The 19781-nt window shown below is 34.0% G+C and overlaps 1 protein-coding gene across 1 annotated transcript; it reads left to right on the top strand.

The window, feature by feature from the left end:
- The first annotated feature begins 451 nt into the window (after nt 1-451).
- Nucleotides 452-7564, top strand: LOC139528008 (uncharacterized). The gene is made up of 2 exons (XM_071323774.1): nt 452-1560; nt 6739-7564. The coding sequence occupies exons 1-2, from the start codon at nt 638-640 to the stop codon at nt 6938-6940; spliced, it is 1125 nt and encodes a 374-aa protein (XP_071179875.1). The 5' UTR covers nt 452-637; the 3' UTR covers nt 6941-7564.
- Nucleotides 7565-19781: the final 12217 nt, after the last annotated feature.

Here is a 19781-nt window from a genome sequence, read left to right as displayed (position 1 = left end):
CAATTACGGGGATGGGGAAACGTGAAAAGATAGCTGTACAATTCAGACAACTTTGTTTCTCTGTCTTACTTTTTTCGGCTTTGCTTTATTACATTTTCTTATTCTTAAGTTCGGGTTGATTCCGATTTTAATGGAAAAGTGTTGAACAACGTAAAACAAGAAATACAATTTGTATTCATTTTGCTAAGCAATATATCCCAAACTAAGTATAATTACGAAAATATGCGTAAATGCATTATGTAAACTAATAGTTGTAACGTCACCTTATTAGAAGGCTTATAAAGTCATCTAAGGAATGGTCTCGTTGTTTTTCTCCTAACACATAATCCTTTTACCTAAGGTGTTACTTAACACAAGGATTTAATTCATTTTGCCTGATTTGTCACCGATTCAAATGTGAAGTCATAAGTAGACACATAAGGGGAAAATATATTAACCACAAAATACAATAATAGTAATAATGTGTTTAACAGTTACCTTAACCCACAGACCTACCCGAGTGTAACAAAGCGTATGGTTTTATTGTGAATAGGATATCGACTATTTAAACCGTAGAATCCCATCCAGAGATAGAGAACGACGGAGTTAATGTATCACAGATAGTATAAATCTTTGGAAATATATAAAATGTAGAAAAATGATGCAAATGAAACGACAAAATATATTTTTAATTTCCGTTTTAACGTATTTTATATTTTCTACGAACGGAAGCCAAATTTTTGACCGTGAAAAAAATATTAATAACAATTTAATAAATATTAAAGTGAAAAAAGAATTTCTAGAATTACGGATTGCTTTTAAAGGAATACTTGTGCTTGAAACTTCGGCTTTTCAGAATTCCTCGTATGAGTTAAAGTTTCGTCAGCTGACGAATGGACGGGATTTAATTCAACTTCTTCTACAAAATGGATTAATAAAAGATTGTGAATATTCCAAAGAACCTAAAAGAATTCTGCAGTTTATCGAGAAATTTTCTGAATCTGATGATATTTTCAAGCCAGAAACAGTCGAGGAAGGCGATGCTTTCAATTTATATCACAACAGTGTTGCCTCGAATGGCTCATCTGCCATCCACCATTTTCATCGTCGGAAAGAATTAAAAGATTTCAGGAGTTTTGTGAAAATTAAAAAAGCTATGAAACTGTGTAACGAGTTTGTAAGAGAAACATTGGAACAAAATCATCAATACAACAGTTTTCAGTACATTCGGGTCAAAAATGGTATGCGTCGGGATGGTAGAGGCGCGAGAGACGAACACGAAATAAACCATAATCTACCTCACGTTACAGAGGGAGGCAGACGAAACATGGATAATCCCGATACAGAACACCACAGACAGAAGCGTGCTATAGTTAACCAATTCTTGATGTTTCCTGGCACAAAATGGTGCGGACGTGGACAAACTGCTCTACATTATGATGACATAGGAGATGATCGCGATGCTGATGTATGCTGTAGGGACCATGATTGTTGTCCAGACCTCATTCCTAGTTTTTCTACTAAATATAACTATTTCAACTACCGTTTTCATGCCATACTTCAGTGTGAATGCGATGACAAGTAAGTATATAGTTGTTGTCGATGTATAATTGTTTATCAATTCAAATTTGAAGAGTAACTAACAAGCAGAGCAGTTCCGACCATCTTTAAAAGGGGGGTCCAGCTATATGTTCCATTCTTAGAAACCCCATACCCCTTGATCCGCAACTGACAAGGACTATCGGTGCGATTAAAGAAAAAGGAGGAATTTCCCGAATAATATCCTGCTTCGCATGCGTTGTTTGTTATCTGCAGTTATCTAAGCTAGGGTTTTGTCATCCTAACAAAGTTTCGAAGCGTTTTTCTATAAAAACTGCATGCCCCACCACTAAAATCACATTTTTTTGTTTTGGTTTCATGTTACATTTTCTTTAACACGTCTGATGTTTCAACTGTAGAATCTTCAAAACTTTAATTGTTTAAAAATCAAGAATTTGCCTCCTTTATTTTTACTGAACTTCTATAGTCCAACAGGTGCTTAAACACCATCTGTTGTGAGTGACACTATATCATGAAAGGTTGAAATGATTTGTATTAAATCCACTTTATTTTTGTTACTCTGTGGGAAATATTGGGACATTCTTAAAAGGCTAATGTATAGCCAAATGCTTTGCATTGATTTCATTTATGTAAAACTGTGTTAACGGCAAATGCCAATGTCTGGTTCCGTATATTAAATGTTTTAAATGAGGAAAAAGAAACGAAACATGTATTAAGATGTATTGTACGATGCGCAATACCTTGTTTGTGCTGCTTTTTCTAGGTTTTACTTGCCGGTGTTTGAAACAATGTTTTATAAGAGATACATTTTTTTTTTAAATATCGACTGACAAAATCAACCATTTTTATGTGAATATTGGTGGTCGTAGGCTAATTAATTTTCTATTTAAAACAGACGACAAGAAATAGTTATGTACACCCTTTTCGAGTTGATTTAATTTTCCAGAAGTAAAAAAAAGCAACACTGACTTTGCACTGAGCAATCATATCAAATGAATACATACGAAATATGCTTATCATCGTCGTGGGCAATCTAACCCGGGATGATATAACTTCGGGGTATGTTAAGGCATTCCTTCCAAAAATACCTCTTCATTTAAGAATAAGTCGCTTAAACATCAATTAAAATTTTTGAGATATTTCATATCCGAATCTGGTTTGTTTAAGCCTATTTACATCCACTGAGCGAAGTTTTTCTTAAAATTAAATTTTAATCGTATCTTGGAACAAACAAGTAAATGTTAAGATAACTTTGAAACAGCACGACAGTGAATTAAGATAAATCTAGTTTTAATATCCCGCTGGCTGAAAATGTCTGGTTAATAGAAATTGAGGGAATCGGGCACACGTCGACGAAACGATTATACAATATAACAGCTAGCTGAAAATGTCTGGTTAATAGGTATTGAGTGAAAACGGGCACATTTCGACGAAACGAATTTTACTATATAATCGCTTCCTGGAAATGTCTTAGTTATAAAAATTGAGGGAAAACGGGCACACGTCGACGAAACGAATTTTACAATATAATCGCTGGATGAAAATGTCTAGTTATAAATATTGAGGAAAAACGGGCACACATCGACCAAACGAATTTTATAATATAAAAATTCGGTTACACGGAACCAGCGGTGAGAAGTTCAAAAATTGCTATTCATAGCAACATTTAAAAACCCCTTTATTTGTTGAAAATGAATAAAATTCAAATAGGTGACAATAAAATTTAAGAAGGTGGGACAGATAAGTAGAGTCAAACATATCTTTATTGCTGTTTATGACGAAATTCTTATATTTCTGATTGCGTTTAAACAAACTTTAATTACAATGGTCTGCGAAAGTCAAACTTGAAATGATATATATTAATATTTAGAATTATAAGTAGTGACAACAATAAAAAGTATAATGTCTCTGTCTGGGAATTTTGACTGAAGTAGGACTTCAGGACGTTAGTCTTTCGAAAGTTCTTGTAACATATACCAATAAAACACTTGTTATTCGTTTCACATACTGAACATAAAATTTGAATTGACAATAAATGACAGAAAATAAAAAGTTTGAAGTACCGTGTGCAAACAAGTCAATATTACACGTTTCTTTTGATCTCTTTTTAACCAGGTGCAAAAAATTGCAACACCTGTTAAATAAAAATTACAATATTATGTGAAAACGGATAAAATGAAAAGAAGTCATATGAACCTTTTAGATTATTCTTTTTAATATTTGTGCTTATATCTAAAAACCCAAAACATTATAAAATACAATTTCTTTAATGTTTTAATTACATTTTATTAAGTTGCTTTTAAACGTATTACATTTCATTAGGTTGCTTTTAAACATATTAAATTTTAACAATTATGTACATGTTCCAAAGTGGTACTCATACAGTTAAATTACTCCTCTTAAGTGTGAGAATTTATTCAACAACGGTAGTATTATAAAGTGTACACATTAAATCATCATTAGGAAAAAGAAATACTAAATTATCACAATTTGGTGATATTTATGTACTTTGAACTATTTCATTTTTTAAATAATTGACCATGAAAAAAATAAGTAAATAAAATTCTATAGAACATATTAATAAACAAAAATTTAGCGTCCTGCGCCTGGAAGATTATGTGTATCTTTTACAGTCTGCTTATTTATTTTACGGAAATCTATTCAAAGCCGTAAGAGGTTAAGAGGCATTTTTGAACATATATACATATTACAAATGTCATTGTGATAAGTACATAAGTTTTTAGTTGCAGCATCGCCAGTATATGAAGATGACATTCGATTCGTCGATAACTTGGAAATGTTACATTTTCCCCCGCTATTGGTTCAGTATGTATATTGGAACATTGGTTTAAAAATATTACCTCGGTCCTTATTCAGACATTTTGTTTTAATGTTAAACATTTGATAGGGTTTTTTTGCGACCCAAGTATTTTTTTTTCATATTCAATGATCTTGTTCTCGTTTTACATCTCTGTTAATATAAGATGTTTCTAACAAAGACATATTTTTTCTGCTTTCTTCTGATACAAGTATTCGCATCCTGGTTCAGATAATTGAGATTTTAACAAAATAAATATATTCCTTAAAACGAATTGGTAGTAATTTCTGATATCACATAACATGTGTTTTATAAAAAAAAATACCACACAAAAACAAAAATAAACATTTCGTATGTATAATCGAAATATGTACATCAAATTTCACCAGACGAATTTACATAAATGTCCAATTGTCGGATAAAATTGTTTTGCACCTCAAAGATCACCGGAGCGTTGTTTATGATAAAAGGGTTCGAGTTACAATATCTTTTTCATTGTATAACAAGTATTCCTCTTTCAGACATTAAATATAAACCAATATTAAAATGTAATTATATGGTCGTAACATAAGATTAAAGGTTAACCACTTCTAGAATATCTTTATACGGGAATATTAAATAGATAATACGCTTACTGAATACCAATATCAAACATGGGAATGATATCTTATTTAAATCCATCCTGTGGTCTTTCCAAAAAAAAAATGTTTAAACAAACAACCAAAAAAAAGAAGAAAAAAATCGACAACGTATTTATATTCCTTTGTAATTGCTATTATGTTTAAAAACATAAAAGGATTGAACATATAAATGACAAATATAAATAATGAAAAGAGATGTAGCCACATTCGGCATTCAACTATGAGCGAAATCAATACTTTAAAGCAAGATATTAAGGGACCAGGAAATAAAAATAATGTGAACCAATTCAAACATGAAAACGTCTGATTTATATTTGTCTGCTAAAAAAAAACCTAAAAATTGTTGGAAAAGAGAGGAACAATCAAACTCTCAAGTCGAAAATAGGCTGGCAACGCATTGGCTTAAAAAGAAAAAGACCAACAAACAGACTCAAATGAAGGACCCCTTGTTAATAGACTAAAAACCACTAATATCTCTCCCTTTATGTTTAAAATACAGGACTGCACAGAAAATACTAGTATGGGTGTTAAACTTCCCAGAGGCATAAGGGCGTTCATGTTCTACTTCATTAATTCGCATAATATTATTTACATTGTTAACAGAAAAAAAGAGAGGGGGAAGCAGAAGCCATGATGAAAGGCAGAAAACTTAGTAACACATAAATTAATCGTATTAAAATTTCCTGTCTCCTAAATTTTCCTATCTGTCAACTCTTTGTCATTACATCCCATTTATCTTATGATCAGGCTTAGAAAAAAATAACAACGAATTTATTCAGAAGTGGACGAGTTGTTAGTAAAGCAATTAAATGATATCAGTCAACCTGTCCAGTTTGAATAGCCAAGTTTCCCTCTGTACTTCGCCACAATGATAGCAATCAATGGTTTAATTTAAGGTTATCTGATAGTAAACACTGCTAAATGGACGTTTCACATTTATTTCTAATCAAAACCGCATCAAACTCACCAGATTTAAAAAGAGACGAGTTTAATATTTTGATGCTGGATCTGACATATATTTATGACTGTAATGTGATTTTAATTGACAATGTTTTGATAGGAAGTCAACATTATAAATCAAATTTAATTTTGATCCTGAGAACCTTAAAAGTTCATCGAGTACTGGACATCAGTACCTTATTTGTATATGTACCAAGCAATACAAAACATTTGTTAATTAAGTTTGGATTAATAGTTTTTTATTCTCCTCGGTTTGTAACTTTATTTTAATTGATTATACTATTATTTTATGAACAGTATTGTAATTAAAATCTTTCTAATTCTAATTACTAGTAAATTAATTTATAATCAAGCTTTTCGTCTGTACAGAAAAATAAACCCGGTATATCATTACTTAGAGTTGGGAGATGATAACGGGAAAAGTTGAATGAAACTCTTTTAGAATAATCGTCTAATATTACGAACGTTTTCTAATTTCAGGCAAAGTTGCAAATCTTGCAAGTCAAACAAACACGCCAAAGCAAGAGCTAGTTTTAATTATCGCATTCAATGCATAGCCGTGGTTCAAATATATGAAGTTACTATACTCGACCATATTTTTTTTTACATGCATCCTATATCTTTTGGAAATATTAAGGTATGTTTGTGCTACCGCAAGTAAAATATAGAGACTACTTCTGTCAGTTTGCTGGTGTTTTGGTTTAACTATCGTGTTACCATACTGAGACAAAGTTTTTTCATATAAATTTTTTAATAATTTTTGTATTTCATTTTTTTCAGATTCAGGAGCTGTTTGAAGCAGTCGTATTCCCCTATGGCAAGTTTCATTGGACGTATTTACTTCAACATAATGGGATCTAAGTGTTTCACTCTGAAGAAAGATGTTGTATGTGCAGAAAGATCATGGTGGGGATATTGTTTGAGATATGACGAAGAACCAGTAGCTCAAATCAAATCTCAGGAATCATTTAACTGTTTCTAAACTTATTGCAAAGTCAATGTACGGAAAGTTGATCAAAGAATGGTTTACTGCGTGGTAAAGGCGGGTCGAAACTGATAATATGCTGTTTTGATTTTTTGGTGTACAGATAAAGTCGTTGTCAGATTGATATGGGTTTTACGACCACACATTGCGTTTTAGAATGATTAATTGATAATTGCGTAAGACCGCGTCGGCGCAAAGGCCATTTTGCAACTTCAAACCCTTTTTAAGGTTCGAAGTGAACACCAAACAACCATTTGAATGGTTACATACATCAATCAACCTTTTGGTCCGCATTTTCCGTACATTGAAAATTGCTAGTGATTTTTATTGATTCCAGGAATCGGCCAGTACATAGTTATTGCATATTTAAGTATATGTACTAAATAACTTAAAACAACTTAATTTATTTATATCAATTACATGTAATAGACATTATTAAACTAGGACATATATATGTTAAATTTAATTTTCGTACATTTTAATATTGTCAGTATTGTATCAAAATAAATTTCGCCATCAATTTCAACATACCGTATTTATTATGTACATGTTTATTCTTCAAAACCCGGTCAAGGGAAAGAGATATAGATCATATGTAAATAAAGAATAAACTAACAACAAGACTGTTCTGTTTTCTTGTGAATCGTCGAAACCTTCAGATATGTATTGTGTTTAAAATCAATTCGTAAACCTTCGAAACACTTAAATAATATAGCTATAACCATGTTGTTTAAAATACACATAGCAATAATTTTTCTGCACTCAATTTACGAGCTAACATATTCTATGTGAAAAAAAAATACTACATATAAAGCTTAAAATTAGTATGGGAGTCATTGCCCTCTTTCGTACGGCACATGTTGAGCAAATACCATTATTTTGGAAACGACCGTACAGAAAGAAAGCATTTCGATACGGCAAAAATCAAACACATGAGAGACCGCAACCTACATACAGGCTGCCGACAGGGATAGGCACTAGTGTCAAGAACAAACATGTTAATTGGCGCTCATCAATCCTATCCAACATGGAACAGTGGTATAAAAACACAAAATAAGAACAAACGGTAAACATCAGTTGGACTTTTCCTTTTTAACACTTACAAATTTAATGAAGCCTATAAGACTATCAAATAAGCACAACTACGAAGATGCCTGATGAGCGTCGCACTTACATATATTTTATAATTTGTGGTTTTACACTCAACATCTTTTAAAATTGTGTCATCATTAGTGGCGGATCCAGGGGGGGGGGGGGTTCCGGGGGTGCGCACCCCCCCTTTATTTTTGCCGATCAATGCATTTGTATCGGGACATGTTTTGCACCCCCCCCTTTTGCCCTGGGTGCCCTGGGTTAGCACCCCCCTTTCGAAAATTCCTGCATCCGCCCCTGATCATCAATAATAACAGACGCGTACTGTCATATGTACTATATGTCTCCTCATATGTCTGATAAAACATATAAAAAACTGACACATATGTTCATTGCGCTATTTCTTGTAAAATATAGGCCAATTAGTAAACACAAGCAATGGTGTCAACATATTTTTGAGTCAGTGACAGAAGATCACAGAAGTAAGAAGTTCGGTATTTTGGTCCCGACAAACCAGACATTGCACGGTTTCCAGTTTAAAAGGTGATGATGAGGGGTTTTAACGACCTTTACTACCAATGAGGGTCTTGCATGGTCAGTTTTAAAGCAATGTCAATTTGACCTATAAAAATGCAAATAAAATTGAGAATGGAAATGGGGAATGTATCAAAGCGATAACAACCCGACCAAAGAGCAGATAACAAATGCTTTTTTCGTCCATTTATTGAAACTTTGAAGTCATAAACATCCCTGAGCTTGCCGTACAAAATGTTCAATCATCTTTTAAAACACACTGATCATGATGAATCTCTTTAGTTGTTTTGAGTTGCTGTTAATCCAGATAATTGTTGAAATTCTTGTTGTCACTTCGTATACTGAAAAAGCAATATTAAATTCATATGAGGCTTACGTTTACCTTTGAAACAGATCTATGTCTCGCCGTTATTGCAGACAAATTATGAAATATAAAGCAGAATTAAGCGAAAATGGGACGTATATATTCCGTTTTATGTATTTCTGAAATTCTTATTTCATTAACTAGATATAAGAAGATGTGGTATGACTGCCAATGATGCACTTCTACATCCAAGTCACAATTTGTAAAAAGTAAACCATTATAGGTCAAAGCACGGCCTCCAACACGGAGCATTGGCTCCCACCGAGCATGCAGCAAGCTATAAAGTGCCACAAAATGATTAGTGTAAATTAATTCAAACAGGAAACCCAGTCAAACAGGTTCAATGGTTGTCGTTTGTTGATGTGGTTCATAAGTGTTTCTCGTTGATATAGATTAGACAGTAAAGGACAGTAAACTTACGTTTAAAACAAGGCTACTAATTAATCTTACTGAATTATGCTGTAAAAAAATGTATCAACTTGTATAATAATCTATAAAAGAGAGGCAAAAGATACCAAAGCCACAATCAAACTCATAATTCGAAAATGAAAAACGATAAATGACCAAGAGACAAACAACAGTACATAAAATACAAAAGAAAAGAGACTAGGCAACACGAACACCGCCAACAACCGGGTGTTAGCAGGTGATCCAGAAGTATAAGCAGATCCTGCTCCACACATGACATCCGTAGTATTTCTTTACTCCGATAAATTATGATGAGTGATTAAAAATTGCGCTACCGGTATTGCGCAATAGCAGATTGATCTTCAACGAAGACCAGAACTAGGAACAAGGTTAGAAAAATGATAAATATTTTAACAGTTTGTCATCTCGAGGCATTTAATTACTGTTACTGCATGGATTTTGAGGCCGTAACGCGACCTATCGACCTTTGGGTTGTCTCATTAGCAATCATACCACATCCTCTTTTTTTATTTTTACTTCTAAATCCTTTAATCTCTGGTGAATAGTTGTCTCATTAGCATCTAAAGTCGACTATGATCATTTTAATTCTATATTAACACTTTTACTCCCGTATATACTTACTTTATTCACCAACCATTTACTATCTTCCATCGCCTTTGAAATAATTTGTTGGATTCGTTCTGGATCCGTCTCATCTGCATGGCTATTGTAACCCTAGGAATTAAAACGTGTTGCTAGTTTAATAGATGCCATTAAGTTTATACACCAATGAATTCCTTTAACTAGAGGCTCTAAATAGCCTGTGTCGCTCACCTTGGTCTATGTGAATATTAAACAATGGACACAGATGGGATACATGACAAAATTGTATTTTGGTGATGGTGATGTGTCTGTAGATCTTACTTTACTAAACATTCTTGCTGCTTACAATTATCTCTATCTATAACAGTACTTTCTGTGGAAAATGTTATTGAAAATCTTCAAATTTTAAGAAAATTGTAAAAAATTGACTATGAAGGGCAATAACTCCTTAGGGGGTCAATTGACTATTTTGGTCATACTGACTTATTTTTAGTTCTTACTTTGCTGTACATTATTGCTTTTTACAGTTTATCTCTATCTATAATAATATTCAAGATAATAGCAAAAAAAACAGCAAAATTTCCTCAAATTACCAATTCAGGGGCAGCAACCTAACAACTGATTATCCGATTCATCTGAAAATTCCAGGGCAGATAGATCGTGACCTGATCAACAATTTTACTTCTTGTCAGATTTGCTCTTAATGCTTTGGTTTTTGAGTTATAAGCCAAAAACTGCATTTTACCCCCATGTTCTATTTTTAGCCATGGCGGCCATCTTGGTTTGTTGGCCGAGTTACCGGACACATTTTTTTAACTAGATACCCCAATGATGATTATGGCTAAGTTTGGTTAAATTTGGCCCAGTATTTTCAGAGGAGAAGATTTTTCTAAAAGATTACTAAGATTTACGAAAAATGGTTAAAAATTGACTATAAAGGGCAATAACTCCTAAAGTGGTCAACTGACCATTTTGGTCATGTTGACTTATTTGTAGATCTTACTTTGCTGAACATTATTGTTGTTTACAGTTTATCTCTATCTATAATAAAATTCAAGATAATAACCAAAAACAGCAAAATTTCCTTAAAATTACCATTTCGGGGGCAGCAACCCAACAACCGATTATCCGATTCATCTGAAAATTCCAGGGCAGATAGATCGTGACCTCATCAACAATTTTATTTCCTGTCAGATTTGCTCTAAATGCTTTGGTTTTTGAGTTATAAGCCAAAAACTGCATTTTACCCCTATGTTCTATTTTTAGCCATTGCGGCCATCTCGGTTGGTTGGCCGGGTCACCAGACACATTTTTTAAACTACTAACCCAAAAAATAATTGTGGCCAAGTTTGGATTAATTTGGCCAAGTAATTTCAGAGGAGTATATTTTTCTAAAAGATTACTAAGATTTACGAAAAATGGTTAAAAATTGACTATAAAGGGCAATAACTCCTAAAGGTATCAACTGACTATTTCAGTCATGTTGACTTATTTATGATCTTACTTTGCTTAACATTATTGCTGTTTACAGTTTATCTCTATCTATAATAATATTCAAGATAATAACCAAAAACAGCAAAATTTCCTTAAAATTACCATTTCAGGGGCAGCAACCCAACAACAGAATGTCCGATTTATCTGAAAATTTCAGGGCAGATAGATCTTGACCTGATGAACAATTTTCCCGCGTCAGATTTGCTCTAATTGCTTTGGTTTTTGAGTTATAAGCCAAAAACTGCATTTTACCCCTATGTTCTATTTTTAGCCATGGCGGCCATCTTGGTTAGTTGGGCGGGGTACCGGACACATTTTTTAAACTAGATACCCCAATGATGATTATGGCCAAGTTTGGTTAAATTTGGCCCAGTAGTTTCAGAGGAGAAGATTTTTCTAAAAGATTACTAAGATTTACGAAAAATGGTTAAAAATTGACTATAAAGGGCAATAACTCCTAAAGTGGTCAACTGACCATTTTGGTCATGTTGACTTATTTGTAGATCTTACTTTGCTGAACATTATTGCTGTTTACAGTTTATCTCTATCTATAATAATAGTCAAGATAATAACAAAAAACAGCAAAATTTCCTTAAAATTACCATTTCAGGGGCAGCAACCCAACAACGGTTAGTTGGGCGGGGCACCGCACACATTTTTTAAACTAGATACCCCAATGATGATTGTGGCCAAGTTTGGTTAAATTTGGCCCAGTAGTTTCAGAGGAGAAGATTTTTGTAAAAGTTAACGCAAGACGACGACGGACTACGGACGACGACGACGACGGACGACGACGGACGCCGGACGCCAAGTGATGAGAAAAGCTCACTTGGCCTTTCGGCCAGGTGAGCTAAAAAGGCGTTTAAGCCCCAGTCCCACTAGACCACGATTACACCACGCTCACCGCGATCTAAAATAAATTTAGATCGTGGTGAGGTCGCGGTATGAGCGGCATGAGAATGTTAATTTTCGTTGCTTTCAAGATGCTACTACGTCCTAATTACGCTTCTACAACGATCCCGCTACGATTAAACCACGTTCTCACCGCGCTTATTCTGCGACCTCACTACGCTTATAAAGATCTTTCTACGCTCTTCACGTCCTCACTACGACCATACCACGAGTTATCCGATTGCAACACGATCTTACTGCGATTATAGCACGTTCTTACCACGATTATACTACGTTCATACCGCGATCTCACTACGTTCTCAGCAATACCGTCAATATCGTGTTTCATATCAATATAGTTCCATTCCTTCTATTTCTGATTAAAACGGAGATTTCTCGGAAACAATAGTCATGCCACCAAAATCTACTAGAACATGTGGGCGTGGTGGTAGGGGTTGATGTAGAGGCAAAGGGAGCAAAGTATGAACGCCATACTAAACTCCAAATAGTACACAAGAAACTAAAATTAAAAAAAGGACAAGACTAACAAAGGCCAGAGGCTCCTGACTTGGGACAGGCGCAAAAATAGTGGGGTTAAACATGTTTGTGAGATCTCAACCATCCCCCTATACCTCTAGCCAATGAAAAAAGTAAACGCAAAACAATACACACATTAAAATTCAGTTCAAGAGAAGTCCGAGTTTGATGTCAGAAGATGTGACTAAAGAAAATAAACAAAATGACAATAATACATAAATAACAACAGACTTCTAGTAGTTAACAGACATGCCAGCTCCAGACTTCTATTTATCTGATACTATACACATAAGTAGTATAATACTTGTCATCAAGAGATGTCGGAACGACCAATCAAACCTAAATTACAACCTATTGCTGGTCCATAAAGCTCAAATGACGATATTTTAGTGAACGATAGCAGAGATGACACAGATGTGTCAATATATATATATATATAGGAATATGTGGTATTGGTGCCAATGAGACAACTCTCCATCAACGTAAAAATCTATAAAAGTAAACCATTATAGGCAAAGGTACGGCCTTCAATACGGAGCCTTGGCTCACACCGAACAGCACGTTATAAAGGATCCAAAAAATACTAATGTTAAACCATTTAAACGGGAAAAACCAACGGTCTAATCTATATAAAAACGAGAAGCATGGTTGAGACGTTAGAGCAAATGGATAAAAACATTCAGACAAACAAAATCTAGGGAGTTCTTTTCATATAATTTATGTGAAAATGACAATAATCAAAGCGCTGTAAGCGCTGAAGGCAGTTAACCAAAAACCAAGACAACCGTAATTATGAAAACTGTGGCAATGTTGCCTCAACATTAAACATTCATATATAGTACATTCATGTTTATCTAATGATTTATTTATTAAGGCAAATAATGTATATGTTATCAAGGTTTCAAAAGCAATGCATATATCAATGTATATTTTTTTATGGTGAGTCTGCAGTGGTACAAGTTCCCAATGATTGCAGTTGTTCTACTTGGTAGTTAACCTTGGTTTTATTTGACTGCTAGAAGTTCAATTTGACTTAGTATGAACATGTAATAGTATGAATGGACTGGTTTCCCTGGAAAGAAAACTGAGTTTGTGTTCTATAGTACAAAAGTTATGACACACGAATCAGACAAATGTTCACTACAACAGGGATCAAAGGTGAGGTCTGACTGACCTGTCCATAGTAAATGTAAATGATTTGTTATTTTGTCCCATACATATGAATATATATAATTTAGGGGTGGGGATCTCAACGGTTTTGAAGTTCTCAAACAGGTAGGGGTAGGCAGAGGATTTAGGGGGCAGGGGGCCCGGCCCCCCTTTTTGGGGAAAAAAATTGGTTGCTTATATAGGGAATCACTGAAGCGTGACTGGAGCAGGCCTCTCTTAGGTCATTCAGTGGGCCCCAATTATGAAAACTTCTGGATCCGCCACTGGGGGTAGGGTGACCCTAGGGACTTCCCCTACATTTCATTTTATTTGTTATATTGTCCCATACATGAATATATACGGTTTAGGAGTGGGGATCTCATTGGTTTCCAAGTTCTCAAACAGGAGAGGTCGGGTGACCCCAGGGACTCCCCCTATATTTCATTTAATTAGTAATATTGACCCATACATGAATATATATTGTTTTGGTGTGGGGATCTCGACCATTTTCAAGTTCTCAAACAGGAGGGTTGGAATGACCACAGGGACTTCCCCTACATTTCATTTGATTTGTTATATTGTCCCATACATGAGTATATATGGTTTAGGGGTAAGGGGTTAAGGGGTAAGGATCTTGACCATTTCCAAGTTCTCAAACAGGAGGGTGAACAGTGACCTCAGGGACTCCCCTATCTTTCATTTGAATTGTTATATTGTCCCGTACATGAATATATATGGTTAAGGGGTGGCAATCTCAATGGGTTTCAAATTCTCAAACAGGAGGGGGTGGGGTGACCCAAGGGACTCCCCCTATATTACATTTTTTCTTTATTATATTTTCCTATACATGCATGAATATATGAAGGGGCGGATTCAGACGGGGGAGGGTTGCGGGCTTGCACCCCCCTTAAATTTGCAAAGCATCGGTTGTTCTCAGCTTAATAAAGAATATTCCGATAATTTTACCTCAATTATTTTTAGCCTCGCTCTGCTCGGCGAAAATTTAAGTTTGCGCCCCTCCTAACCTAAAATCCTGGATCTGCCCCTCATATGGTTTAGGGGTGGAGAGCTCGACTGTTTCCAAGTTATCAAACAGGAGGGGGTAGAGTGGCCCAAAGAATGTCACCTATATATCATATGATTTACTTACATTAAGGTATATATAATATAGTTGCATTATTTGTGAAAATAAAGAAAGAAACTTTCAGCTACTTTAATTGACCCTTCAAAATTGAGAAAAACAAATAACTCCTCGAAATTGCAGTAATATGTTTACACTTTTAAAGCATCTCACATGCATTATCATCATTTATCATTTATAAAGAAAATTTAGACTGTGACCATGAACATGTATATTGTTAGATATACTGTTCCCAGCTGTCACGTTGTATTGGATTTTTAAATTAAAATTTGTCAAAAAGTAATTTTGAGTTTCTGAATAAAATATTTTTCTGCTTTTTCTTTCTTTTACATAATATATCTTTTGGTTTACAATACTAGTGTTTATATTCATTTACCATGCATAGATGTATTTTTTTATCTGCTTGGATTTATTTTGTAAATGATCGCCAAACCCGGAATTACCCTTATCCGCTTCCGGAATCGGATCCGATTTTGTAAAATTTTGTTTTCACGGCCGCCATTGTTATGTGTTTACAATGTTGTTTTTGTCAATTAGATACGATTTTACTCGAATTTATACAATATTTGTCGGCGATTTTCTGTATAAAGCTAGCGGTTGAACAAAATGAACATCGCCGTCATGAGTAATAATGATAAAAATAAGTTTTTAGCTCGTTTAATTGGAGACTTTCGTGAACATGGTGAAAAGGTTTGCAAAGTAATTTCTTATTTTCTTTCAAGTGGAAGGTGACTACGTCGGACGAAGCTAGAAACCAATTATCCTAGTCGAAATTCCGCTTTCAAAAGTGGAAGGTCGCGGACCTCGGACCACCGCTAATTTGCACACCTGCCTCCAAATTGAAAAGCTACGAAAATTTCTTTTTCTAATTTGAAATTGCCGCCAACAGCATGAACAGTTGAACTTATTATATAATAGACTACTGACGTAGTTGTACTACGTATTGATGACAAACAATATTCCTACGACTTTTGTCATTTGGGAAATCTAAACTACTTGTCTTAAGAGATTTTCGGCGATTAAATATTTCATACAATTGTTCTTTGACATCTTAGCTAAAAGCACAAGTCACAATGAACTACACAAGGATTCTTAATAAGCACTACTTCCTATGTGTAACTTTAAAACTTTTGGATAAATCGACGATCATTTAAGGTTTTTCTGGTCATATTTTTTGTAATCCAGAATGAAAAGTATTAAAAAAGTGTTCAATTAGTTATATATAACATAGTAGCAAGCTAGATAATAACAATGGCAAGTATTTCAGGATTTATTGGGTAGAACACAAATCTAGGGTGCTCACATAATGCAGCTTAACTGCATAAAAATGATGGTCGTAGTGTGAATGTAGTAAGGTCGTGAGAAGAGCGTGATGAGGACGGCAAGGGCGTGCTAGAATCGTACTATGGTCGTGAACAGCGTGGTAAAGTCGTAGTGGAAGCGTAGTTGGGTCGCGGTGAGAACATGATGGTCGTAGTAAGGTCGTGATAACGTCGCTATGAGATCGTAGCGCAATATCTCCGAATCGCTACGCTCTCGCTACGATTGTACAGCGACCTTTGCGATCTTACTACGATCTTAGTGCGCTCTCACTACGCTTCTACTACGACCTTATTTCGCCACGACAGCACCACGATTGTTTTGAACATGTTCAAAGTTGGCCACGCTCTTCACGATCTTGAAGACTTCACCACGACCGTGGTACAACCTTACTGCGACCTACACGATACCACGATCATCAAAATTTGCATTTTTTTCACAGATCGTAGTGCGATCGTGGCCTAGTGGGACTGGGGTATTAATTCTTTTAATTCTTTAAAATTGAGACAAGGATCCGCGAATTTATTTTTCAAAAATTGCAACTTGACTGCACCTTAATACAATCTTACATCAATCATGAGGGCTTACTGTTTGCACATTTATCTAAGCTCACCAAGACCATGTGAGTCTTTAATTACTTAACAGCAAGTTAGGTGGCACTTTTAAGAAGTTTTTACTTGACTACACCTTTAATACAACATGTACAACTTACATAAACCACGAGGGCTTATCGTCTGCACAATTATCTAAGCTCACCAAGACCATGCGAGTATTTAATTACTAGTCTGCTAGTTAGATGTCACTGTTAAGAAGTTTTTACTTGACTGCATCTTTAATAAAACTTACATAAACCACGGGGGCTTGTCGTTTGCACATTTATCTAAGCTCGCCAAGACCATGCGAGTCTTTAATTTCAAATAACCAGTTTAACAGATGATATGAATGGACATTCTCTAACATTGTAGACAAGAATAGAATTCATGACAAATATCTCCTTTTTTGTTAATCTGGCATACTGGACAGTCCACTTCAATAACGAATAGGCTTACGATATCAACTATATTTGACTTAAATTGTAGATCTTATCTTGTTTTTCGAATTAAAATACATGATATATCAAATCGTATATCATCATGCTGCCAACTCAACGAAGGAATTCAACTAAATCGGACAAATAAGTACATAACTCTTTTCTGTCAGATCTTAGTGATGTCCATGGTTGTTGTGTGCTCCAATATTTAGGAGGCATTTACATAAACGTTTATGATAACAAATAAACCGTTTCTTTCCCTATCACATAAATGTACCCGATTATGTTTTTCTGCTTTTCGTACTTTTTACCACTATTTATAAACAAATTAATTAATATTTAACAAAAAAATAATGCTAAAAAGAAGCAGTTAGCAGTTATAGAATGTCGCCACCAATCGTTCGAAATGTCATTTTAGAGGAAACAAATCATTTACAGAAATGTTTAGATTAATGTAAGACTTCATAAGAATGTGAAAATATATCTTACCTGTCTCACATAATTGTTGTAGTAGTCCTGTGAATTTTTAGGCAGAAGCCTAACTTGCCTTAGTAGGTATTTGTATAGCTGAACGGGTGTTTTCACATTTGACATTGAGTTGTTGGGAACTTTGCAGATGGATACACTAAGGGTTTGACCGAAGCCGGAAGTGACACCAGAAAACGGGATAAATATGAAATCATTTTTTCATACTTATTTGTGTTTCTCAAAATTGTTATATTAATGGCTTTTCTAGCTTTAAGTGACAGTTGTTCTATAAGTTTTGATATTATTTACTTACATGGCTACTTTTTTTTATCCAGTATAAAATTATGTCTCTATTGGCCTATATTATACTGCTATAGCTTGATAAACGGTCTCAGACAGGGATTTTTGCTCATTGTTGAAGACAAAACGATGACATATAGTTGCTAAAATCTAGGTAATTTTGTCTCTTGTAGATAGTTGTCTTATTGTCAGTCATACCGTGATGATCTCTTTATTTCACATTCAAGATATTCTACATTTTCAAGGCACACTATTCCGAGATCGGAAAGGTCTTGTCATCTCTGCAGCTCTAGAGATATTGGTGATGAATTTCACTACATTATGTCATGCAATTTTTTTAACATAAAAAGAGAAAAATATTTACCACATTATATTTAAAAAAAATGCTAACATTATTAAATTTAAAAATGTATTCTCATCTGAAAATGTTGTAGAACTAGAAAAATTGTGTAGATTTATACGATACAATATATCATTGAAAGTCTGTGAGTGTCCTCCTGGTTACAGGAACTGTAATACTTTTATACTGTTATTTTCACACATGCAAAACGAAATATGTTTTATATATGAACTGTTATTTTCTCTATAGCTATGTACTAGTTTATGAGAATAAAATAATTCATTCATTCAGTGTTAATCTTACCTTTACCTCATTTTCATAATTCATTAGTCAAATGTTTCATGGTTATGCCTGTTTCTCAAATGCTTTTCGAAAAGAAATAATGATTTGGTATATAGTATTCGATTTTTATAAGCCTAATTGATTTTATATATGTTCAAGTTGCAATGTTACACTTCTGTCTCAAACGTTTAAACCTGCTGCATGTTTATGCACCCTTTGAAGCCAGGAGCCTGTTGTTGAGTGGTTGTTGTTTGTTGGTGTTGTTCATAAACGTTACTCTTTCCTCCCTTTTTATATATAGATTAGACCGTTGGTTTTCGGAACTCCCGTTTGTGTGAATTTTTGTGAACACGGATCAATACATGCATTTTGTATGATATATATCAAAATATGGAATGTATATCACATTCATTATTTTTATTAAGTAATATAAAAAAAAATGTAAATTAATTTACAATAAAATTATCCAAATAGAAGTTGCCATGAAAATTAATTGTTTTTTTCTATAGTTATTTTTAATGTAAGCTTTCATAAATAATTTCAAACTGTTTTAATTACAAAACCATCAATCAGATGTGCTCTTATATTGTTTTCCCTAGGTTAAATTATAATAGGATTAATTAAATTAGCTTTACTAACTAATCAATCTGCTAATTGGATTAATTGAATACATTGATGACCCAAAGCAATAGACAAGCCAACAACTCAGTGGAACTGAAAATTGACAGAAATGTCTCCATGTCTCAATTTATATGCCATTTTATGCTACTTGTCAAAGAGGAGCATTTCATTTCATAAAATGTCATGAATATAAATACAGTAATTTGAAAGTCCATATCATTTCAAAATTATATCTTAAACTTTAAACACTTATACAACTACAAA

This window comes from Mytilus edulis, chromosome 6 (genome assembly GCF_963676685.1).
Source record: "Mytilus edulis chromosome 6, xbMytEdul2.2, whole genome shotgun sequence".
Classification (NCBI taxonomy): domain Eukaryota; kingdom Metazoa; phylum Mollusca; class Bivalvia; order Mytilida; family Mytilidae; genus Mytilus; species Mytilus edulis.
The sequence above is the reverse complement of the archived record's forward strand: the minus strand, read 5'-3'. Positions and strand labels throughout refer to the sequence as shown.